Source organism: Nerophis lumbriciformis, linkage group LG02 (assembly GCF_033978685.3).
Source record: "Nerophis lumbriciformis linkage group LG02, RoL_Nlum_v2.1, whole genome shotgun sequence".
Lineage (NCBI taxonomy): Eukaryota > Metazoa > Chordata > Actinopteri > Syngnathiformes > Syngnathidae > Nerophis > Nerophis lumbriciformis.
In genome coordinates, this window is record NC_084549.2 from 21,507,122 (window position 1) to 21,529,167 (window position 22,046).

General features: G+C 37.7%; 1 protein-coding gene across 1 annotated transcript in view; it reads right to left on the reverse strand.

Annotated features, from left to right (window-relative positions):
• Positions 1 to 22,046, reverse strand: part of eys (eyes shut homolog) — a 683,137-nt gene that overhangs the window by 339,254 nt on the left and 321,837 nt on the right. Inside the window, exons 26-27 of the mRNA XM_061958758.1 lie at positions 20,213 to 20,320; positions 9,497 to 9,645 (exon numbers count right to left, since the gene is read on the reverse strand). Coding sequence (XP_061814742.1) covers positions 9,497 to 9,645; positions 20,213 to 20,320 — 257 coding nt within the window. The remainder of the gene's footprint in view (positions 1 to 9,496; positions 9,646 to 20,212; positions 20,321 to 22,046) is intronic.

A 22,046-nucleotide genomic window follows, 5' to 3' on the forward strand; every position in this document is an offset into this window, starting at 1 on the left:
AAACAAAATGAGCTAAATGTGAGAAAAGTGAGCTGATTAATCGGCTCGAAAAGTGTGATTAAGTTCTTGCATTTGGCACTCCATAGTCGTGTGCGTCAAACGGATATGCAAACATTGTTTTAATACACCTTTCTCTGCAAATTTCTATTAAAAAAAAAACACTGTTGTTTTTTCCTTACAAAACAATTGGTAGAATGGAATAAGAGCAAATTTCTATATGACATCTTGACACTGCTGCCTCTAAAAAAACAGTTGAAAAAACACCTTTAATATGGCTGATTAAAGCCACACTGTTGACTGGTATTGCAGTAAATTAAATCATGGTTATATTGCCTCTTCGCTTAACCTCAAGTTCCCTCGTGCTCGCTTACTCACTGTAAAATAAAATGCCTTGAATGTTTCTGAAGGAAAAAAAGGATTTGCTGCAAGCCAAATCATTAACTCTCATGAATCAGTTTGACACCTCATTAGTTATCATACAGAGAAACATCCTTTAGTTCCTTGCCAGCATTAACTTTAATCATCCGGCTTCCACATAAACATTAGCAACTGAATCAAAGCATGGAGCAGGGATTATGTGTAGTGCTGGAAGTTTCAGAGCTCCATTTAAAGTAGTATCACATTCCTCTTCGGGCATAAAATGACTACGATAAAATTAAAGCATATACATAAATATAATAAATGGGTTGCAAAAGGTGATTAACTCGGAGTTCAGTAAAATGTGTATAATACAAACTATACATCACGGCTTTTTGTGTGTGATGCCACCCTACGAGGTGTGGTAATTACAAAGGATTAAGCTAATTGGTACGACTAATATGAGCAATACAGTTAATTGAATATCCACAAGTTAATTTTGCCAAAGCAGACACACACAAACACTATGTGACAGTATCGCATCTGTTTCTTCACAGAGTGAGCAGTTTTACTTTATTTTGGTGTTGTTTAGTTTTATCAAACAGAGACTTTGCTTCTCTTTTATATTTTTGTTACGAATCAAACACCTGCCGCCTCTGACTCTGAAGCCAGCGTGTCCTTCGTTCCAGTGCCAGAACGTAGCTACTTGTACCAGTACAGTAAGCCTTACACGTCTCTAGCTTCCTTGCCTATGTACTTCCTCGCTCTTTGTGTTTCATCGTGTCTTGTCCTGTGTCGTCATCCAGCAGCCCCTCGTCATTCCCTGGTTTCGAGCTGTGTGTCTCGTCTTTCCGGATCCCCTCTGGACTTCCTGCTGCCTTACCGGATCTCGACCTCACACTTGCCCCTAGAGGACGACGCCTCACTCCAGCCCCTGACTACCTGCCTGTCCCTGGACCTCCGAGCCTGCCTTGCTCTTTCTGGACTTCCGCATCAATCTCAACACGCACCTTCAACACCACCCGGTAACACTCTACGTATAATCGCTTCACATAATCACACTCTACAGTCATGGTCAAAAATGTACATATACTTGTAAAGAACATAATGTCATGGCTGACTTGAGTTTCCAATAATTTCTACAACTCTTATTTTTTTGTGATAGAGTGATTGGAGCACATACTTGTTGGTCACAAAAACATTTATGAAGTTTGGTTATTTTATAAATGTATTATGGGTCTACTGAAAATGTGACCAAATCTGCTACATACAGCAATGTTAATATTTGGTTACATGTCCCTTGGCAAGTTTCACTGCAATAAGGCACTTTTGGTAGCCATCCACAAGCTTCTGGCAAGCTTCTGGTTGAATTTTTGACCACTCCTCTTGACAAAATTGGTACAGTTCAGCTAAATGTGTTGGATTTCTGACATGGACTTGTCTTTTCAGCATTGTCCACACATTTAAGTCAGGACTTTGGGAAGACCATTCTAAAACCTTAATTCTAGCCTGATTTAGCCATTCCTTTACCACTTTTGACATGTGTTTGGGGTCATTGTCCTGTTGGAACACCCAACTGCACCCAAGGCCCAACCTCCGGGCTGATGATTTTAGGTTGTCCTGAAGAATTTGGAGGTAATCCTCCTTTTTCTTTGTCCCATTTACTCTCTGTAAAGCACCAGTTCCATTGGCAGCAAAACAGGCCCAGAGCATAATACTATCACCATCATGCTTGACGGTAGGCTTGGTGTTCCTGAGATTAAAAGCCTCACCTTATCTCCTCCAAACAAATTGCTGGGTATTGTGGCCAGACAGCTCAATTTTTTTTTCATCTGACCACAGAACTTTCCTCCAGAAGGTCTTATCTTTGTCCATGTGATCAGTAGCAAACTTTAGATGAGCCTTAAGGTGTCGCTTCTGGAGCAAGGGCTTCCTTCTTGCATGGTAGCCTCTCAGTCAATGCTGAGGCAAAGCACACTTGACTGTGGACACTGACACTTGTGTTCCAGCAGCTTCCAATTCATTGCAGACCTGCTTATTTGGTGGTTCTCGGTTGACTCTTGATCATCCTGACCAATTTTCTCTCAGCAGTAGGTGATAGCTTGCATTTTCTTCCTGATCGTGGCAGTGACATAACTGTGCCATGCACTTTATACTTACAAACAATTGTCTGCATAGTTGCTGTTGGGACCTTAAGCTGCTTTGAAATGGCTCCAAGTGACTTTCCTGACTTGTTCAAGTCAATGATTCGTTTTTTCAGATCTGTGCTGAGTTCCTTTGACTTTCCCATTGTCGCGTTTGTGACCGAGTCTAATGACTGCATCACATGAGCCCTATTTAAATGGGCTCAGAGAAGTCAACAGGTGTCAATCATAATCGCTCACATGAAGTTAAGAGGCCATGCCATGAAGCTAACTTGATTTGATTGTAACTTTTCTACATCACCAAAATTGATAATGTATGTTGCTGTATGTATACTTTTGACCCAGCAGATTTGGTCACATTTTCAGTAGACCCATAATGAATTCATAAAAGAGCCAAACTTCATGAATGTTTTTTGTGACCAACAAGTATGTGCTCCAATCACTCTATCACAAAAAAATAAGAGTTGTAAAAATTATTGGAAACTCAAGACAGCCATGACATTATGTTCTTTACAAGTGTATGTAAACTTTTGACCACGACTGTATAACACGCTTCTTGCAACTTTAGATCATATTTAGGTTTAAAAAATATGTGACTGCATGCAGTGCATCTATTTGTTTTCCTTCTAAACGGAAATAACAAAAACATTTAGTAAGAAAAGATGAATTACTTTATTGGCGCATGATATTTCCAGGCTTTCAAGGGCCAAATAGATATGGCGGGCCAAGTCTGTCCCTTGTGCCTTAAGTTTGACAACTGTGGTTTAAATCATCTTTGTTCATACTGGTACTATCATTTAAATGACTTAAAAAAAAATTAAAGTTTTGCTGATGTCAGTATTTTTTCATGATTGCTGCCAAAATAAAACGCAGTGGTTCATAAAAAAGTGAGGGGAGAACTCAAGCGCTGTGAAGGAGAGATCAGATAACAGAAGCTGTCAAAATGAGTCTCCTGCCAAGCACAAAACAAGCTTGTTGTGACTGAAACATTTGTAAGTAATCCCGTTATTGGGAATTTGTGTGATATTTACATTTTATACCCTACCCAAATCTTTTTGAGACTTTCTGGAATTAAATTGAGTAATTGGAAAATATCTTAATCCTTTGGTGTGCATCTCTAAGCTGCAACAGATGGAACACAAATTTATTTGCCTCACCTAAAGAGAACAGACAAAATATGTGCTGTACTGTTGTGTCACATTCACTCACTATCGAAGGCAAAATCATTATTTTTTTGAGTCTGGTACAAGTTTTTTTTTATATCAGCTGCTCATTCCATATGGACTGTGAGGTCAAAGGTTACAAAAATATCCGCAAAGTGCAAAAAATCAATACAAGATGACAGGGGAAAATGAACTGCTGGTGACAAGAAATTAAGAAATATGTTGTGGAAAAGAAAACACTTTTTTTTTTTTTTTTTGTATTTCATAACATTCAGAAGGACACAGCTCAGACTTAGAATTCAAAGAAAGGTCCTAGAGACATGGGGTTTTCATTGAAATAAAAATATGTTTCCTATTAATTCAACATTGATACACGTAATGATGTGAAATAATTTATATTCTGATGGAAGGTTTGTTAACATTTACAAAAATATGTATAATTACAAAAAAAAAAAATAGTGTATTTTCCGGACTATAAAACACTATTTTTTTACCAAGCTTTGAACCCTTCGGCTTATACAAATGTGCGGCTAACCTATGGATTTTTCTTACTGCTAAATTATACAACGGATTAATCAAAAAAATAAATAATGTTCTAAAATGACCCACATTAGAAACCTGTTGAAACTCAATGTGTTTACAAAGTACAAGGAAGAAGAATTGTGATAGACATTTTGAGCCTTATTTAAAAAGGAAAAATCTTATTAATCTATTTAAGCATGACTAAAGACATCAGTGACTTTTCTGTTTTGTTTGATCAGCCATTTTACTGCCGTGTAACAGGCACCGTTTAGTAACAATTAAGGTATGTAATATTTACAAAATATTTAATGTAAAGTTCTCATTTCACAACTTACCGGTATATATATATATATATATATATATATATATATATATATATATATATATATATATATATATATATATATAATATTTTTTACTGCGCCCAAGACCCAACCTTCGGGCTGATGATTTTAGGTTGTCCTGAAGAATTTGGAGGTAATCCTCCTTTTCATTGTCCCATTTACTCTCTGTAAAGCACCAGTTCCATTGGCAGCAAAACAGGCCCAGAGCATGATGCTACCACCACCATGCTTAACGGTAGGACCAGTGTTCCTGTGATTAAAGACCTCACCGTTTCTCACTCAAACATATTGCTGGGTATTGTGCCCAAACAGCTCAATTTGTGTTTCATCTGACTACAGAACTTTCATTCAGAAGGTCTTATATTTGTCCATGTGATGTCAACATATATTTTTTTCCTTTTTAGGATTTCAAATTAAATAAGTACATTTTATTACTTGCTGTGGTAGTGGTAGAATCCAAGTTAATACTGCCATGCTTTTATTTTGAAGCTTACTTTGCATTGAACAGGGAGTTCCTGTGCTGACATTTTATTGCAGTCTAACAAGAAAATAGTCTGTTGCTGTAATCGTTTCCAGCTGTTTATATCGATAATTAGGAAGTTGATAATACTGCAAACCATGTCGACATAGACTGATTTTTCATTAGGATTGACCCCTTTTGTTCTCAAATATTACATCAAGTAAACGTTCGACTTACTTAAGCGTGTTCCACTGTAGTAGCTATAATTGAGCAATTAAGGGTAGGAGTTGCCGTTCAATTATTTTGATTTAATTACTTCATTGATGTTTTTATCATAATTGTTTATCTTTTATTGGCTGAGCACACAACAATCACTTTAAGTGCAGAATCTATTTTGGAGGCCTTTAGTTAAGTTACCAACTAAGGTCTAAAGGAGTAAATTGGAGCCGCGCCTTTCCAGTGTTGCAGTTCCACGTTGCTCCTCATGAGGCAACAGTGAGCCAAAAAAGCTGCAGCTACAGCTATCTGTCAGAAAGTGAATAACCACCTTGCAGTCTTTATCTTTACCATGAATGTAGTATAAAGAATAAACCTTAAATATCCTACTGGAAATGTCAGCCGAAAGATTAAAAAGTGCAATATTGTCATATTTCCAATGTGCCAGAACACTTCCGCGCCTTGGTACAAAAGGTTGACATAATGGCAAAGATTTTATTGTCGTGTTCCCCCGGCAATAATGTGAACTCAGTGAAGCCTTGCTGTAACATCATCATCATCAAACAATGTGCTGACTGGGGGAAGTGCAACAATGTGCTGATTGCACTGTACCATCACTCAAGGGAGCGTGCTCCGTAATGATGGGTGAAGAAGAGAAAACAGGGGGTGACAAACGACACGGCTGAAAGGGTGATTTATTCAAACATGATCACCCGTTATTCATGTCACCGTAATGACTCCTGACCTCAGGATTGAACGTGGCTCTCATGTATAGTTAAAATAACACAGGCTGGGAGCCTTTAAAGCAAAACATCCTCAATAATGATCGGACAAGTGAGACTCAGGCAGCTGTCTTACAGGATGAGATGAGTTGTTTTTTTGTGGATGTCGATATAACTCCAACAGACAATAATGTATACAACAGCACAAAACATAGTTGTGCATAATTACATGATGTTCTTAGGTTGCAGCCTATACACAGGCAATTATTGAATATTTGACTTTACTGTAAACGCTGTAGCGGTAAAGCAGCAATGCTCCCTCTCCAACTTGCACATGTAATTTATCTTCAAACTTCTTCGGTACATTCAAATCAGCAGCAGTCAACATTTCTTTGGTGACAAGTTGTAAGTAGGGATGTACAAACCCCAAAACCAGTGAAGTAGGCACGTTGTGTAAATCGTAAAAAAACAAACAGAATACAACAGTTTGCAAATCCTTTTCAACTTACAAACCCCGTTTCCATATGAGTTGAGGAATTGTGTTAGATGTAAATATAAACGGAATACAATGATTTGCAAATAATTTTCAACCCATATTCAGTTGAATATGCTACAAAGACAACATATTTGATGTTCAAACTGATAAACATTTTTTTGTTGTTGCAAATAATCATTAACTTTAGAATTTGATGCCAGCAACACGTGACAAAGAAGTTGGGAAAGGTGGCAATAAATACTGATAAAGTTGAGGAATGCTCATGAAACACTTATTTGGAACATCCCACAGGTGAACAGGCAAATTGGGAACAGGTGGGTGCCATGATTGGGTACAAAAGTAGATTCCATGAAATGCTCAGTCATTCACAAACAAGGATGGGGCGAGGGTCACCACTTTGTCAACAAATGCGTGAGCAAATTGTCAAACAGTTTAAGAACGACATTTCTCAACCAGCTATTGCAAGGAATTTAGGGATTTCACCATATAAGGTCCGTAATGTCATAAAAAAGTTCAGACAATCTGGAGAAATCACTGCACATAAGCGATGATATTATGGACCTTCGATCCCTCAGGCGGTACTGCATCAACAAGCGACATCAGTGTGTATAGGATATCACCACATGGGCTCAGGAACACTTCAGAAACCCACTGTCAGTAACTACAGTTGGTCACTACATCTGTAAGTGCAAGTTAAAACTCTCCTATGCAAGGCGAAAACCGTTTATCAACAACACCCAGAAACGCCGCCGACTTCGCTGGGCCCGAGCTCATCTAAGATGGACTGATGCAAAATGGAAAAGTGTTCTGTGGTCTGACGAGTCCACATTTCAAAATGTTTTCGGAAACTGTGGACGTCGTGTCCTCCGGACCAAAGAGGAAAAGAACCATCCGGATTGTTATAGGTGCAAAGTTGAAAAGCCAGCATCTGTGATGGTATGGTGGTGTATTAGTGCCCAAGGCATGGGTAACTTACACATCTGTGAAGGCGCCATTACTGCTGAAAGGTACACACAGGTTTTGGAGCAACATATGTTGCCATCCAAGCAACGTTATCATGGACGCCCCTGCTTATTTCATCAATACAATGCCAAGCCACGTGTTACAACAGCGTGGCTTCATAGTACAAGAGTGCATGTACTAGACTGGCCTGCTTGTAGTCCAGACCTGTCTCCCATTGAAAATGTGTGGCGCAACATGAAGCCTAAAATATGACAACGGAGACCGCGGACTGTTGAACAACTTAAGCTGTACATCAAGCAAGAATGAGAAAGAATTCCACCTCAAAAGCTTCAAAAATTGAACTCCTCAGTTCCCAAATGTTTAGGGACTGTTGTTAAAAGGAAAGGCCATGTAACACAGTGGTAAAAATTTCCCTGTGTCAACTTGTTTGCAATGTGTTGCTGCCTTTAAATTCTAAGTTAATGATTATTTGCAAAAAAAAAAAAAATGTTTCTCAGTTCGAACATTAAATATCTTGTCTTTGCAGTCTATTCAATTGAATATAAGTTGAAAAAGATTAGCAAATCATTGTATTCTGTTTTTATTTTCGAATTACACAACATGCCAACTTCACTGATTTTGGGTTTTGTAGGTTATGATGCTAATAAGGAGTATTATATACTCTTTTATTGCAATCTCCCAGTTATTTCACTGATAGTGACAACATGATGGAAAAAACGGACTTTTCCTTTAAAAAAAGGGGGCTTGGACAAGATGAGTCATCTTATATTTAGGGCCGTTTTATATTTGGGTCAATTTGAACACTCCTGTCCTGCAGATTTCACTTGGCAGGTGTAATATAGTCAACATATTCAGAAGTAATATTAGTATTCTGAATTTGCTGTGAAAATTAAGTTTTAATCATTGCATTTCCTTTTATGGTAATTATTTTAGTGTTCACTTCATTGCATTTTGGTACAGCACCACCTCACAATACAGCTTACAGCAGCTAGTAATATGTTGATGCGGAGAAAAGAAAGAAAACAGACAATGAAAGCAGATGAAATTCTAAAATAAATCTATTCTGACTCCCTGGCCAGCCATATTAAGAAAATTCAATATAGAAAGTAATGCAGGTGGAAATGAACTGTCATTACAGCATAATCACATCCATGCCATCAAACAGATATTGACTACACTGATTTATTAGTACGCAGCTTCAACTGTTGGACCCTGAATGGATTCTGGCATTCAATATGCAAAAAAAAAAAAAAAGGCACCCATGGCTTTTCTGATGCTCGGAGCAAATTATTTGGTAACACCATTGTGTGGCACAACAACATTTCTGAATTTTGCTAGAATACAACAGGTGACACGCAGCAGAATAACATTTCCATCAAGCTGGTCTTTTCAAGCTTTTTCAGAAAAAGTTCCACAAAGCCTTCTTTGGAAAGTTCCAGAGAAGATACTTTGTATGACTTCCAGTTGGTTCGAGACCAAGCCCGACTGTATCCTCCTGGCCGCTCGCTCTCTGGGGGAGCCCTGTTTCCTCACATGGGCTTAGAGCATCAGAAAAAGTAATGACTTGTACTGTAGTGTTCGCCGGCCTAATAATAAAAGCTGCTTCAGTGGGAATTGGGCCATGCATGTCAGGATTCTGCTCTCCAGAGTCGCAATACCTCAGAGATTTTTCTCCCCCTCTCTCAATTGGGGAAGGATAAATTGAAGATACAGTGCAGAAGACAAATGAAATTAATCTTTCCACTGGCTGACAGGAATCGGCTTCAGTGCAAAAAACTCTCACACACACACACACACACACGGGTGTGCACTAAAATAGCTCGATATGTGTCCGGTTGGAAAACAAGACAAATGGATTGAAGTAAAGCGACGATAGCGTTCAAAGGCCGCTGATGTAATGAAATAAAGGCAGCTAAGTGACAGTGAGCAATTTCCAATTTCCGAACACGTGACATGTACGTAGCTTCACCTAACTCACTGTATCTTGCCAATTAAAGACAGTTTTCACACTAAAGCACATCTGTGTCGGCGCTCCGGCCCACAACAGCGCCGATAAGCTTTTTAGGCTCTTCTATCGATCTCGGTGTCGCTAGGGGCCAAAAGGAGTACCTGAGTATCCCGGGCGACAGACGCATTCGAAGCCCGTCGGCTTGTTGATACAGGTGCCCTCTTGTAGGCAAGGTGAAACTTGACAAAAATCATTCCCTGTCAGGTCACACAGCGTTCCAATATAACCAGCAGGACACGTGCAGTAAAACCTGTGAGGAAAAAGATACAAAAATAAATGTATATATATATATATATTGGGTTGTATGGTATACCAGTATCAGTATATTACTACAATACTAATGAATCATATTCGGTACTATACCACCCCCAAAAAGTACCGGTCCCCCACACCCCTGCACCTCCGTCGTCGTCACGTTGTGTCATTTCTGGTTTTCGAGTAGCGCACAATCACGGAGTACTTACAAACAGACACAGTGTGTAGACAGAAAAGGGAGAACTGATGCATTTTGTCTTAAACACTAACGATAAAGGTGAAGTTCTAACACTGAAACGCCCTCAGGAAGAGGTGCTTTAAGACATGGCTAGCTAGCTAGCGGCTAAAGTCCAGTCCCAGTCGGCAGTGTTTTAGCTACTTCTAAATCACTAATCCTCGCCTCCATGGCGACAAATAAAATACGTTTCTTACAAGTATCATCCCTGCAGGACGAGGAATAGCTAAACATGCTTCACTACACACCGTAGCTCACCGGCGTCACAATGTAAACAAACGCCATTGGTAGATCTACACCTAACATCCACTGTAATGATACCAAGTACAGGGGAGCATCTAGATACTACGTCGATATTTTTTGTCACCACAACATCTTCTTTCGTTTAAAAAAAATTAAAATATATTATGCATATAAACTCAAGAAATATGTCCCTGGAAACATGAGGACCTCGAATATGAGCAATGTATGATCCTGTAACGACTTGGTATCGGATTGATACCCAAATTTGTGGTATCATCCAAAACTAATGTAAAGCATCAAAACAACATAATAATGAATGATTCTTACATTTTAACAGAAGTGTAGATAGAAAATGTTAAAAAAGAAAGGACACAGATATTAACAGTATATGAACAAGAAGATTAATAATTCATTCGTACAGTTTGTCCCTCATAATGTTGACAAAATAATAAAATGGAAAATCACACAATATGATACTGCATACGTCAGCAGACTAATTAGGAGGTATCGGGACAACACTAATATATATATATATATATATATATATATATATATATATATATATATATATATATATATATATATATATTTCAAAATAATTAAAAAAAAATATATATATATATAATCTTTGGTTGTCCAACGATTCGATTCAATATTGATTCTTGGGGTCACGATTCGATTATAAATCGATTTTTTTTCGATTCAACGCGATCCTCGATTCAAAACGATTCTCTATTCATTCAATACGTAGGATTTCAGCAGGATCTACCCCAGTCTGCTGACATGCAAGCATAGTAGTAGATTTTTGTAAAAAGCTTTTATAATTGTAAAGGACAATGTTTTATCAACTAATTGCAATAATGTAAATTTGTTTCAACTATTAAATGAACCAAAAATATGACTTATTTTACCTTTGTAAAAATATTGGACACAGTGTGTTGTCAAGCTTATGAGATGCGATGCAATTGTAAGCCACTCTGACACTATTGTTCTTTCTTTTTTTTTTTTTTATAAATGTCTAATGATAATGTCAATGAGGGATCTTTAATCACTGCTATGTTGAAATTGTAACTAATATTGATACTGTTGTTGATAATATTCATTTTTGTTTCACTACTTTTGGTTTGTTCTGTGTCGTGTTTGTGTCTCCTCTCAATTGTTCTGTTTATTGCAGTTCTGAGTGTTGCTGGGCCGGGTTTGGTTTTGGAATTGGATTGCATTGTTATGGTATTGCTGTGTATTTTTATGTTGGATTGATTAATTAAAAAAAATAAAAACAAAAAAAAGCAACAAAAAAAAATAATTAAAAAAAATAATAATTTAAAAGAAAATCGATTTTTGAAATATGAGAATCGATACTGAATTGCACAACGTGAGAATCGCGATTTGAATTTGAATCGATTTTTTCCCACACCCCTAATGTGTGTATATATATATATATATATATATATATATATATATATATATATATATATGTCTTAATAAGGTTATCCAAAAAATAGTGCTCGATACCGTAGTAGAGCGCAATATATGTATGTGTGGGGAAAAAAAAATCACAAGACTACTTCATCTCTACAGGCCTGTTTCATGAGGGGTTCCCTCAATCATCTCCTGATGATTGAGGGAACCCCTCATGAAACAGGCCTGTAGAGATGAAGTAGTCTTGTGATTTTTTTTCCCACACATACATATATATATATATATATATATATATATATATATATATATATATATATATATAGTTTGTTCTCATAATGATGTGGGATGTAACACAATACATTTGCTATGTATTTAGGCTGAAAACAGTTTTAGTTTTGTTATATGTCCTCAGTCTTATATTTTCATCCCCCTTTGTTGATTGTTTCTATTAAACATGTTTACCATTTTTTTGTAGGAGGTATGCTTAGGATTAAAATGTTACACATGTGTACTTTATATCACCTTGTACTTGTTTTGGTAGTATAAATGTATACTTTTGGCCTCTTAAAAAACAATATTGTACTTTTGAGAGAACATTCTTAAAAAATGCAACTATTATGGAAATGGTCTTGTCTGAGAAAGGTTATGGAGTTCATCTTAAAAAGATACAGTGATTATAAATTGGAGAAATTTACTTCATACTGGGAAAACTGGGTCGATTATGTCACACCCCATAAGCCTGATTTAAATTTCTCGAATTGGTGATTGTACGGTTTAAAGAAAAAAAAAAAAAAGGATTACTCCCTGTAAGTCTATATATATATATATATATATATAAATACGTTAGGTCAAGAAAAAACACAAGAGGCTATATCATCCCTACAAGCCTGTTTCGCAGGTTTATCCTACCCCACTCTACCCCGGTATTGAGCACTGTATAACGGATAAACCACAGAAACCTCGACTATATGTATGTATATTTTTTTATTCTTATTATTTACTATCTGTTTATATTATTTTATTTTATTTCTGATTATTATTATTATTAATTTATTATTATTATTATTTTTAATGTATTTATTTAATTGATTTATCTGTAAATATTATTATTATTTTGTTTTCTTGCTGTTTCTTTCTTTGGGGGGGGGGTGGCATCGTTGGGATATAAACAAAAACATATTTTGACATTTAGGGCAGACAACAGATATATGATGTATGTAAATATGATGTAATGGATAGAAATGTCTCATGCTGGATGTCATTAAAAATTAAATGAACAAAATAAAAATTTAAAAAAATAAGAAAAGATCCAGTGAGTTGTTGTGTTTTTGAGCCAATTAGTACTGTATTACATTTCCTTTTTACAATGTTCTAAAATCATTTTTTTCCAATCAATCATGTTTTACTTACAGGCCATATCGATGACAACGTGTACTTGAGTATGGAAAATAATCAGGCCGATATTTTCTCAGTAAGAACAAGCTGATGGACACATTTAAATAGTTGGGGAAACTTTAAAACAAAGACCAAATGTTTCATTGTGACCAACAGCTCTCTCTGTAACGGGAACAATATCGCAGCAATTAGGTCTCCCTGGGTGCAGCTCACTTTGAATTATGCTTGATGACTTATTACAGAAGGGAATATTCTAATGAGTCCGATAATGCAGTTTACTCCGTTCCCATCCCTCTCCCTCAGCTGCCGTTGCCTCTAATATCTTCTGACCAAATGCCTCAGAGGAGACGACTACACTATTTACGGGTGTGGTTGAAAATAAAATATGTCACATGACACCACATAGGTAAAACCAAAATAATATTATAAGGAAGGCGTCCTTTGTCATCATTAATCAGGGACCCTAAATACACTATATTGCCAAAAGTATTTGGCCACCCATCCAAATGATCAGAATCAGGTGTCCTAATCACTTGGCCTGGCCACATAGATGACAGAGTCTGGTGTGGATGAACTTGACTGGCCTGCACAGAGTCCTGACCTAAACCCGATAGAACACCTCTGGGATGAATTAACGGAGACTGAGAGCCAGGCCTTCTCGACCAACATCACACTACAAAAACTGAAATCTAAGTAAGATTAAATATCTCAAATAAGGGTGATATTTGCTTATTTTCTGTCTGATAAGATCATTCTTCTCACTAAGCAGATTTTATGTTAGAGTCTTTTACTTGTTTTAAGGGTTTTGGTCCTAGATTATCTCAGTAAGATATTACAGCTTGTTGCTGAGATTGTATGACCTATATTGAGTAAAACATGCTTGAAACTAGAATATCAACTGATGCAAAGCTGTGTCATCAACACTCACAAGTATAGAACTAATTTTTTGAAGTAATAATTTCTTACTTCAAGCATGAAAAAAAAATCATGATGATCATTATGTCAATATAGTGGCACTAGCATTTACTTAAGAATATTTTTCAACATATTGAGCAAAAAGGTCAACATTTTTTTCTACCAAGAAAAGTGCACTTGTTATTAGTGAGAATATACTTATTTTAAGGTATTTTGGGGTTCATTGAATTTAGCTAATTTTACTTGTTTTGGAAAGTCTTGACAAGCCTATTTTTTTTGTTCTATTGGGAGATAATTTTGCTTAGTTCAAATACAATTCCCCTCATTTTTTTTCTTTTTTTTTTTCTTGTTTTTGAACTCTGACTTTTTGCAGTGCAGTGTGTGACCTCACCAATGTGCTTTTGTAAGATAGGTTGACAATTAGAGATGTCCGGCAGGCCGATATTATCGGCCAATAAATGCTTTAAAATGTAATATAAGAAATGATCGGTATCGTTTTTTTAAATTATCGGTATCGTTTTTATTTTTTTTATTATTATTGTTTTATTTTTTATTAAATCAACATAAAAACCACAAGATGCATTTACAAATAGTGCACCAACCCATAAAACCTCCTTCCCCCTCATTCACACAAAAGGGTTCCTACATTATATATCAATATATAACAATACAGTCTGCAAGGGATACAGTCCGTAAGCACACATGATTGTGCGTGCTGCTGGTCCACTAATAGTACTAACCTTTAACAGTTAATTTTACTAATTTTCATTAATTACTAGTTTCTATGTAACTGTTTTTATATTGTTTTACTTTCTTTTTTATTCAAGAAAATGTTTTTAATTTATGTATCTTATTTTATTATTATTTTTAAAAGTACCTTATCTTCACCATACCTGGTTGTCCAAATTAGGCATAATAATGTGTTAATTCCACGACTGCATATATCGGTTGATATCGGTATCGGTTGATATCGGTATCGGTAATTAAAGAGTTGGACAATATCGGAATATCGGATATCGGCAAAAAGCCATTATCGGACATCCCTAATAATTTTGCTTAGTTCAAATAAAATACCCCTCAGTTTTGTATTTTTTTTTCTTGTTTTTGAACACTGACTTTTTGCAGTGCAGTGTGTGACCTCACCAATGTGCTTTTGTAAGATAGGTCGAAAATTACAGATGTCCGATAATATCCGCCTGCCGATATTATCGGCCGATAAATGCTTTAAAATGTAATATTGGAAATTATCGGTATCGTTTTTTTTATTATCGGTATCGTTTTTATTTTTTGTATTATTTATTTATTTATTTATATTAAATCAACAGAAAAAACACAAGATACACTTACAATTAGTGCACTAACCCAAAAAACCTCCCTCCCCCACTCATTCACACAAAAGGGTTGTTTCTTTCTGTTATTAATATTTTGGTTCCTACATTATATATCAAGATATATCAATACAGTCTGCAAGGGATACAGTCCGTAAGCACACATGATTGTGCGTGCTGCTGGTCCACTAATAGTACTAACCTTCAACAGTTAATTTTACTCATTTTCATTAACTACTAGTTTCTATGTAACTGTTTTTATATTGTTTTACTTTCTTTTTTATTCAAGAAAATGTTTTTAATTTATTTATCTTATTTTATTTTATTAATTTTTAAAAAAAGGACCTTATCTTCATCATACCTGGTTGTCCAAATTAGGCATAATAATGTGTTAATTCCACGACTGTATGTATCTGTATCAGTTGATATCGGTATCGGTAATTAAGATTTGGACAATATCGGAATATCGGATATCCGCAAGAAGCCATAATCGGACATCCCTATCGAAAATTCCTATAAAAACATTCAGCGAGCTTGTGGACAGCCTTCCCAGAACAGTTGAAGCTGTAATAGCTGCAAAGGTGGACCGACATCATATTGAACCCTATGCGTTAGGAATGGGATGGCACTTCAAGTTCATATGTGAGTCAAGGCAGGTGGCCAAATACTTTTGGCAATATAGTGTACATGTTGGTGATAGCCGAGACTCTTTTAGTCATGAGGGACAAAAGCAATGTGCCTAATTATTGAAGCTCTAAAAAGCCCGACTGGGCAGGGCCATTGCTCTGGTAATAATTAACACTCTCTTTATCAGTCCGCGCTTTGGCGCCTGCTTTTGAGCTTCTTATTAAAACAAAAACCACGTCAGTTGATAACGATTTATTATTTCCCACCAAAGCTGTTGCACGCGGCGTGATAACAGCGGGCTGTGAAGGTGTGCAGCGATGGTAGGTAGAGTCTTGATGAATCAGCGCGTTGCACACGGGCTTGTTTAACTTGTCAGGTCAGGGAGATTGAGATAGCGGCGAACGAGCAGTGTTGTTCTTGTAGTGGGCGAGCGAGGTTAAAGCGCACATGATCTGAACTCCCTGGACTGGGCAATAAGGAGAGTGCTGCTGCACTGAGCAGGGGCTCGGTCACACGGGAGCCAAATCGTGACGGGAGACAAACTGGAGACAAACCATTTAGGACTCAAATTGGCCCTGGGACTTCCCTACCCATCTGTCCAACTAAGCCCACGAGCCCCGGGGCTCCCATTAAGCACAGCAGAGAGAAGCACCACTGCAGCGCCGGCTGGACTGCAGCCGGAATCCAGATACATGATGTTTTCCAGCTGAATTCACTCTCCGTCTTCAGGAGAGCAGCTTAGGTATGTCAAGAATGACTAGGAAAAACATGTATGTGCCTTTCAAAATGAAACATACATATAGGGATGATGTTTGATAAGAAATTATCGAGTTTGAGCCTATTATCGAATCCTCTTATCGAGCCGATTCCTTATCGATTCTCTTATCGAGTCCAGATAGGTTGTATATGGAAAAAAAACACACAATATTTGGTTTAACAAAAGCTCACTTTTATTATATAAGAAAAATAAATAATCCAATAAATAAATAAATATAGACTGTTACCCCTCTAAAAAAATAAAATAAAATAAATACATATTGACTGTTGTTACCCAAAGTATATTAAGTGGGATTTTTCAGAAAAAACAAATATATACAGTAACACAAAAACAACCTGTCTCTGTGATCACTATAGGTGTATAAATAATAATATAGTGTTAAAGGGGAACATTATCACCAGACCTATGTAAGCGTCAATATATACCTTGATGTTGCAGAAAAAAGACCATATATTTTTTTAACCGATTTCCGAACTCTAAATGGGTGAATTTTGGCGAATTAAACGCCTTTCTAATATTCGCTCACGTCACATCGGGAAGCAATCTGCCATTTTCTCAAACACAGAGTGAAATCAGCTCTGTTATTTTCCGTTTTTTCGACTGTTTTCCGTACCTTGGAGACATCATGCCTCGTCGGTGTGTTGTCGGAGGGTGTAACAACACGACCAGGGACGGGTTCAAGTTGCACCAGTGGCCCAAAGATGCGAAAGTGGCAAGAAATTGGACGTTTGTTCAGCACACTTTACCGACGAAAGCTATGCTACGACAGAGATGGCAAGAATGTGTGGATATCCTGCGACACTCAAAGCAGATGCATTTCCAACGATAAAGTCAAAGAAATCTGCCGCCAGACCCCCATTGAATCTGCCGGAGTGTGTGAGCAATTCAGGGACAAAGGACCTCGGTAGCACGGCAAACAATGGCGGCAATTTGTTCCCGTAGACGAGCGAGCTAAACCCCCTGGATGTCATGGCTCACACCGTCCCTTATGCCACCGAAGATGATCAAGACCCTAGCTTCCCTGGCCTGCTGACATCAACTCCAAAACTGGACAGATCAGCTTTCAGGAAAAGAGCGCGGATGAGGGTATGTCTACAGAATATATTAATTGATTAAAATTGGGCTGTCTGCACTCTCAAAGTGCATGCTGTTGCCAAATGTATTTCATATGCTGTAAACCTAGTTCATAGTTGTTAGTTTCCTTTAATGCCAAACAAACACATACCAATTGTTGGTTAGAAGGCGATAGCCAAATTCGTCCTCGCTTTCTCCCGTGTCGCTGGCTGTCGTGTCGTTTTCGTCGGTTTCGCTTGCATACTGTTCAAACCGATATGGCTCAATAGCTTCAGTTTCTTCTTCAATTTCGTTTTCGCTACCTGCCTCCACACTACAACCATCCGTTTCAATACATTTGTAATCTGTTGAATCGCCTAAGCCACTGAAATCCGAGTCTGAATCCGAGCTAATGTCGCTATATCTTGCTGTTCTTTCCGCCATGTTTGTTTGTATTCACTATGTGACGTCACAGGAAAATGGACGGGTGTTTATAACGATGGTTAAAATCAGGCACTCTGAAGCTTTTTTTAGGGATATTGCGTGATGGGTAAAATTTTGAAAAAAACTTCGAAAAATATAATAAGCCACTGGGAACTGATTTTTAATGGTTTTAACCATTCTGAAATTGTATTAATGCTCCCCTTTAAATAAAATCAGCCCCTTGGGCACAAAACTGAAGATCATACAGCTCTCCAAAAAGTGCAATTCTACTGCTATTTGACATAACTGTTTGTTATGATGCTTTGACGTTTTTGCACTTTATTTCTTTATTGAAAGAAAATTCTATGAAGAGAAAAGTTGTTTGCAAATGTGGCTATAATGCTAAAAAATGAAAAGTTAAAGCAAAAAAAACAAAAAAAAAAACACTTTATTGAGTTTACATTATTTCTTTATAGGGGGAAAGATGTTATGAGCTAGGGAATAAAACAACTACACTACCCAGCATGCAACGGGAGTGACGAGCATGCGCGGTAGCACAGAAAAGTGTTGTTGCATGTCGTCACCCGGCAGCTAAGAATGAGGTTATGAGCACGCTGTGAAAGTAAACGTCAAGAACTCAGCCAACACGCCTCGTCTGCATTATTTATAATTAGACAGACAACACATATACAGTGTGATTTTGTTTTGTTTACAAGGAAAGAAAAACAAAAGTTAAAAATGGGAGATGTCATACATGTTGAGCTGCGGTTGCTTTAAGAACGTTGCGACAGCTGCCGTAAAGGAGGTGCGTTGCTAGCCTGGTTGCTATGTTTCCGGTTGGTCGTAGAAGTGTTCGTCATGTGTTTGTGCCCTGCTCAATTCTCTCAGTAAAGTTATTCATTGGATTATACCTTTTGTTTTGAACTTTATTACACCTTGGAGCGTTTTTTCCGGTCCATTTGTTTCCTGCTTTCGCTGTCTGCGCCTAATGACTGAGCTACATGACGTCATTTCTTGTGATGTCACACGGAGCATTTCTGGTCGGGACGGGATTCGAATAAAGAACCAACTCTTTTTCTTTACTATAGTGGTCTCGATAACGGGTACTGGTTCTCAAAAAGGGATTTGAGTCCGGGGACTCGGTTCTTTTCTTATCGAACAACCGGGAAAACCGCTTTCGAGTATCATCCCTACATACATATGGTTTCTCCCTTGCACATGGCCTATATAGGGTTGTACGGTATACTGGTATTAGTATAGTACCGCAATGCTATTGAATCATACTCGGTACTATACCGCCTCTAAAACGTACCGTTAAGACGACCATCTTAACTTTGAACACTCAACAGACAAGTGAATGAAACACATACTTAGTCAACAGCCATACATGTCACACTAAGGGTAGCCGTATGGACTACGCCAACACTGTCATAAACCTGGCAGCGTAGCTCGGTTGGTAGAGCGGCCGTGCCAGCAACCTGAAGGTTCCAGGTTTGATCCCCGCTTCTGCCATCCTAGTCACAGCTGTTGTGTCCTTGGGCAAGACATTTCACCCACTCGCTCCCAGTGCCACCCACACTGGTTTAAAAATGTTACTTAGATAATGGGTTTCACTCTGTAAAGCGCTTTGAGAAAAGCGCTATATAAATATAATTCACTTCACCTGTGCAATATAGTGAAACCATACTAAACAACAATAACAAAGGCATTATGGGAGAATATTTGCACATTTGAACATGTTAGAAGATAAAGTAAACAGATATTAACAGTAAATGAACAAGTAGATTAATAATTAATTTTCTACCACTTGTCCTTAATAATTTCGACAAAATAATAGAATGGAAAATGACACAATATGTTACTGCATATGTCAGCAGCTAAATTAGGAGCCTTTGTTTGTTTACTTACTACTAAAAGACAAGTTGTCTTGTATGCTTACTATTTTATTTAAGGACAAACTTGCAATAAGAAATATATGTTTAATGTACCCTAGGATTTTTTGTTAAAATTAAGCCAATAATGCAATTTTTCGTGGTCCCCTTTATTTAGAACTTACCGTAATACATTTTGGTACCGGTACCACAATATTGGTATCGGGACAACACTAGGCCTATATGAAGGGAAGTCAAGACAGGACCGTTCTTACCTGTTCACAAGGTCTTCACAAGTGCCGCCATTGAGGCAGGGCTGTGAGGAGCACTCATTGATGTCTTCTTCACAGACAAGGCCGGAAAAGCCCATCTTACAATTGCAGCTGAAAAAAAACAAAAACAAACCCTGGTTAGATTGAAATGTTGAAGGATCGACACTGCCTGGGTTACTATTGGCCTCGGGCCCAATTCTGCCATTTGCTACAGTGAAAAGAACTGCACAATTGCCCGGAATCTGGCTGCGCAGCATTATCCCTTTTCACCTGAGCGACTGTCACTGTGCACCTTTGTGCAAGATGCTTTTGTGGAGCAACCCTTAAATATAACTTACGTCACTAATTATTATTAATTTCTTTATTTGGTAACACTATAGTATGGGGAACACATATTCACCATTAATTAGTTGTGTATTAACATGCAAATTAGTAACATATTGTCTCTTAATTAGACATTATTAAAGGGGAACATTATCACTAGACCTATGTAAGCGTCAATATATACCTTGATGTTGCAGAAAAAAGACCGTATATTTTTTTAACCGATTTCCGAACTCTAAATGGGTGAATTTTGGCGAATTAAACGCCTTTCTATTATTCCCGATGTGACGTCACTTTGTGACGTCACATCGGGAAGCAATCCGCCATTTTCTCAAACACATTACAAACACCGAGTCAAATCAGCTCTGTTATTTTCCGTTTTTTCGACTGTTTTCCGTACCTTGGAGACATCATGCCTCGTCGGTGTGTTGTCGGAGGGTGTAACAACACGAACAGGGACGGATTCAAGTTGCACCAGTGGCCCAAAGATGCGAAAGTGGCAAGAAATTGAACGTTTGTTCCGTACACTTTACCGACGAAAGCTATGCTACGACAGAGATGGCAAGAATGTGTGGATATCCTGCGACACTCAAAGCAGATGCATTTCCAACGATAAAGTCAAAGAAATCTGCCGCCAGACCCCCATTGAATCTGCCAGAGTGTGTGAGCAATTCAGGGACAAAGGACCTCGGTAGCACGGCAAGCAATGGCGGCAGTTTGTTCCCGCAGACGAGCGAGCTAAACCCCCTGGATGTCTTGGCTCACACCGTCCCTTATGCCACCGAAATGATCAAGAGAAGAATATCGACCCTAGCTTCCCTGGCCTGCTGACATCAACTCCAAAACTGGACAGATTAGCTTTCAGGAAAAGAGAGTGGATGAGGGTATGTCTACAGAACATATTAATTGATGAAAATTGGGCTGTCTGCACTCTCAAAGTGCATGTTGTTGCCAAATGTATTTCATATGCTGTAAACCTAGTTCATAGTTGTTAGTTTCCTTTAATGCCAAACAAACACATACCAATCGTTGGTTAGAAGGCGATCGCTGAATTCGTCCTCGCTTTCTCCCGTGTCGCTGGCTGTCGTGTCGTTTTCGTCGGTTTCGCTTGCATACGGTTCAAACCGATATGGCTCAATAGCTTCAGTTTCTTCTTCAATTTCGTTTTCGCTACCTGCCTCCACACTACAACCATCCGTTTCAATACATGCGTAATCTGTTGAATCGCTTAAGCCGCTGAAATCCGAGTCTGAATCCGAGCTAATGTCGCTATAGCTTGCTGTTCTATCCGCCATGTTTGTTTGTATCGGCATCACTATGTGACGTCACAGGAAAATGGACAGGTGTATATAACGATGGTTAAAATCAGGCACTTTGAAGCTTTTTTTAGGGATATTGCGTGATGGGTAAAATTTTGAAAAAAACTTCGAAAAATAAAATAAGCCACTGGGAACTGATTTTTAATGGTTTTAACCATTCTGAAATTGTGATAATGTTCCCCTTTAAGTACTTA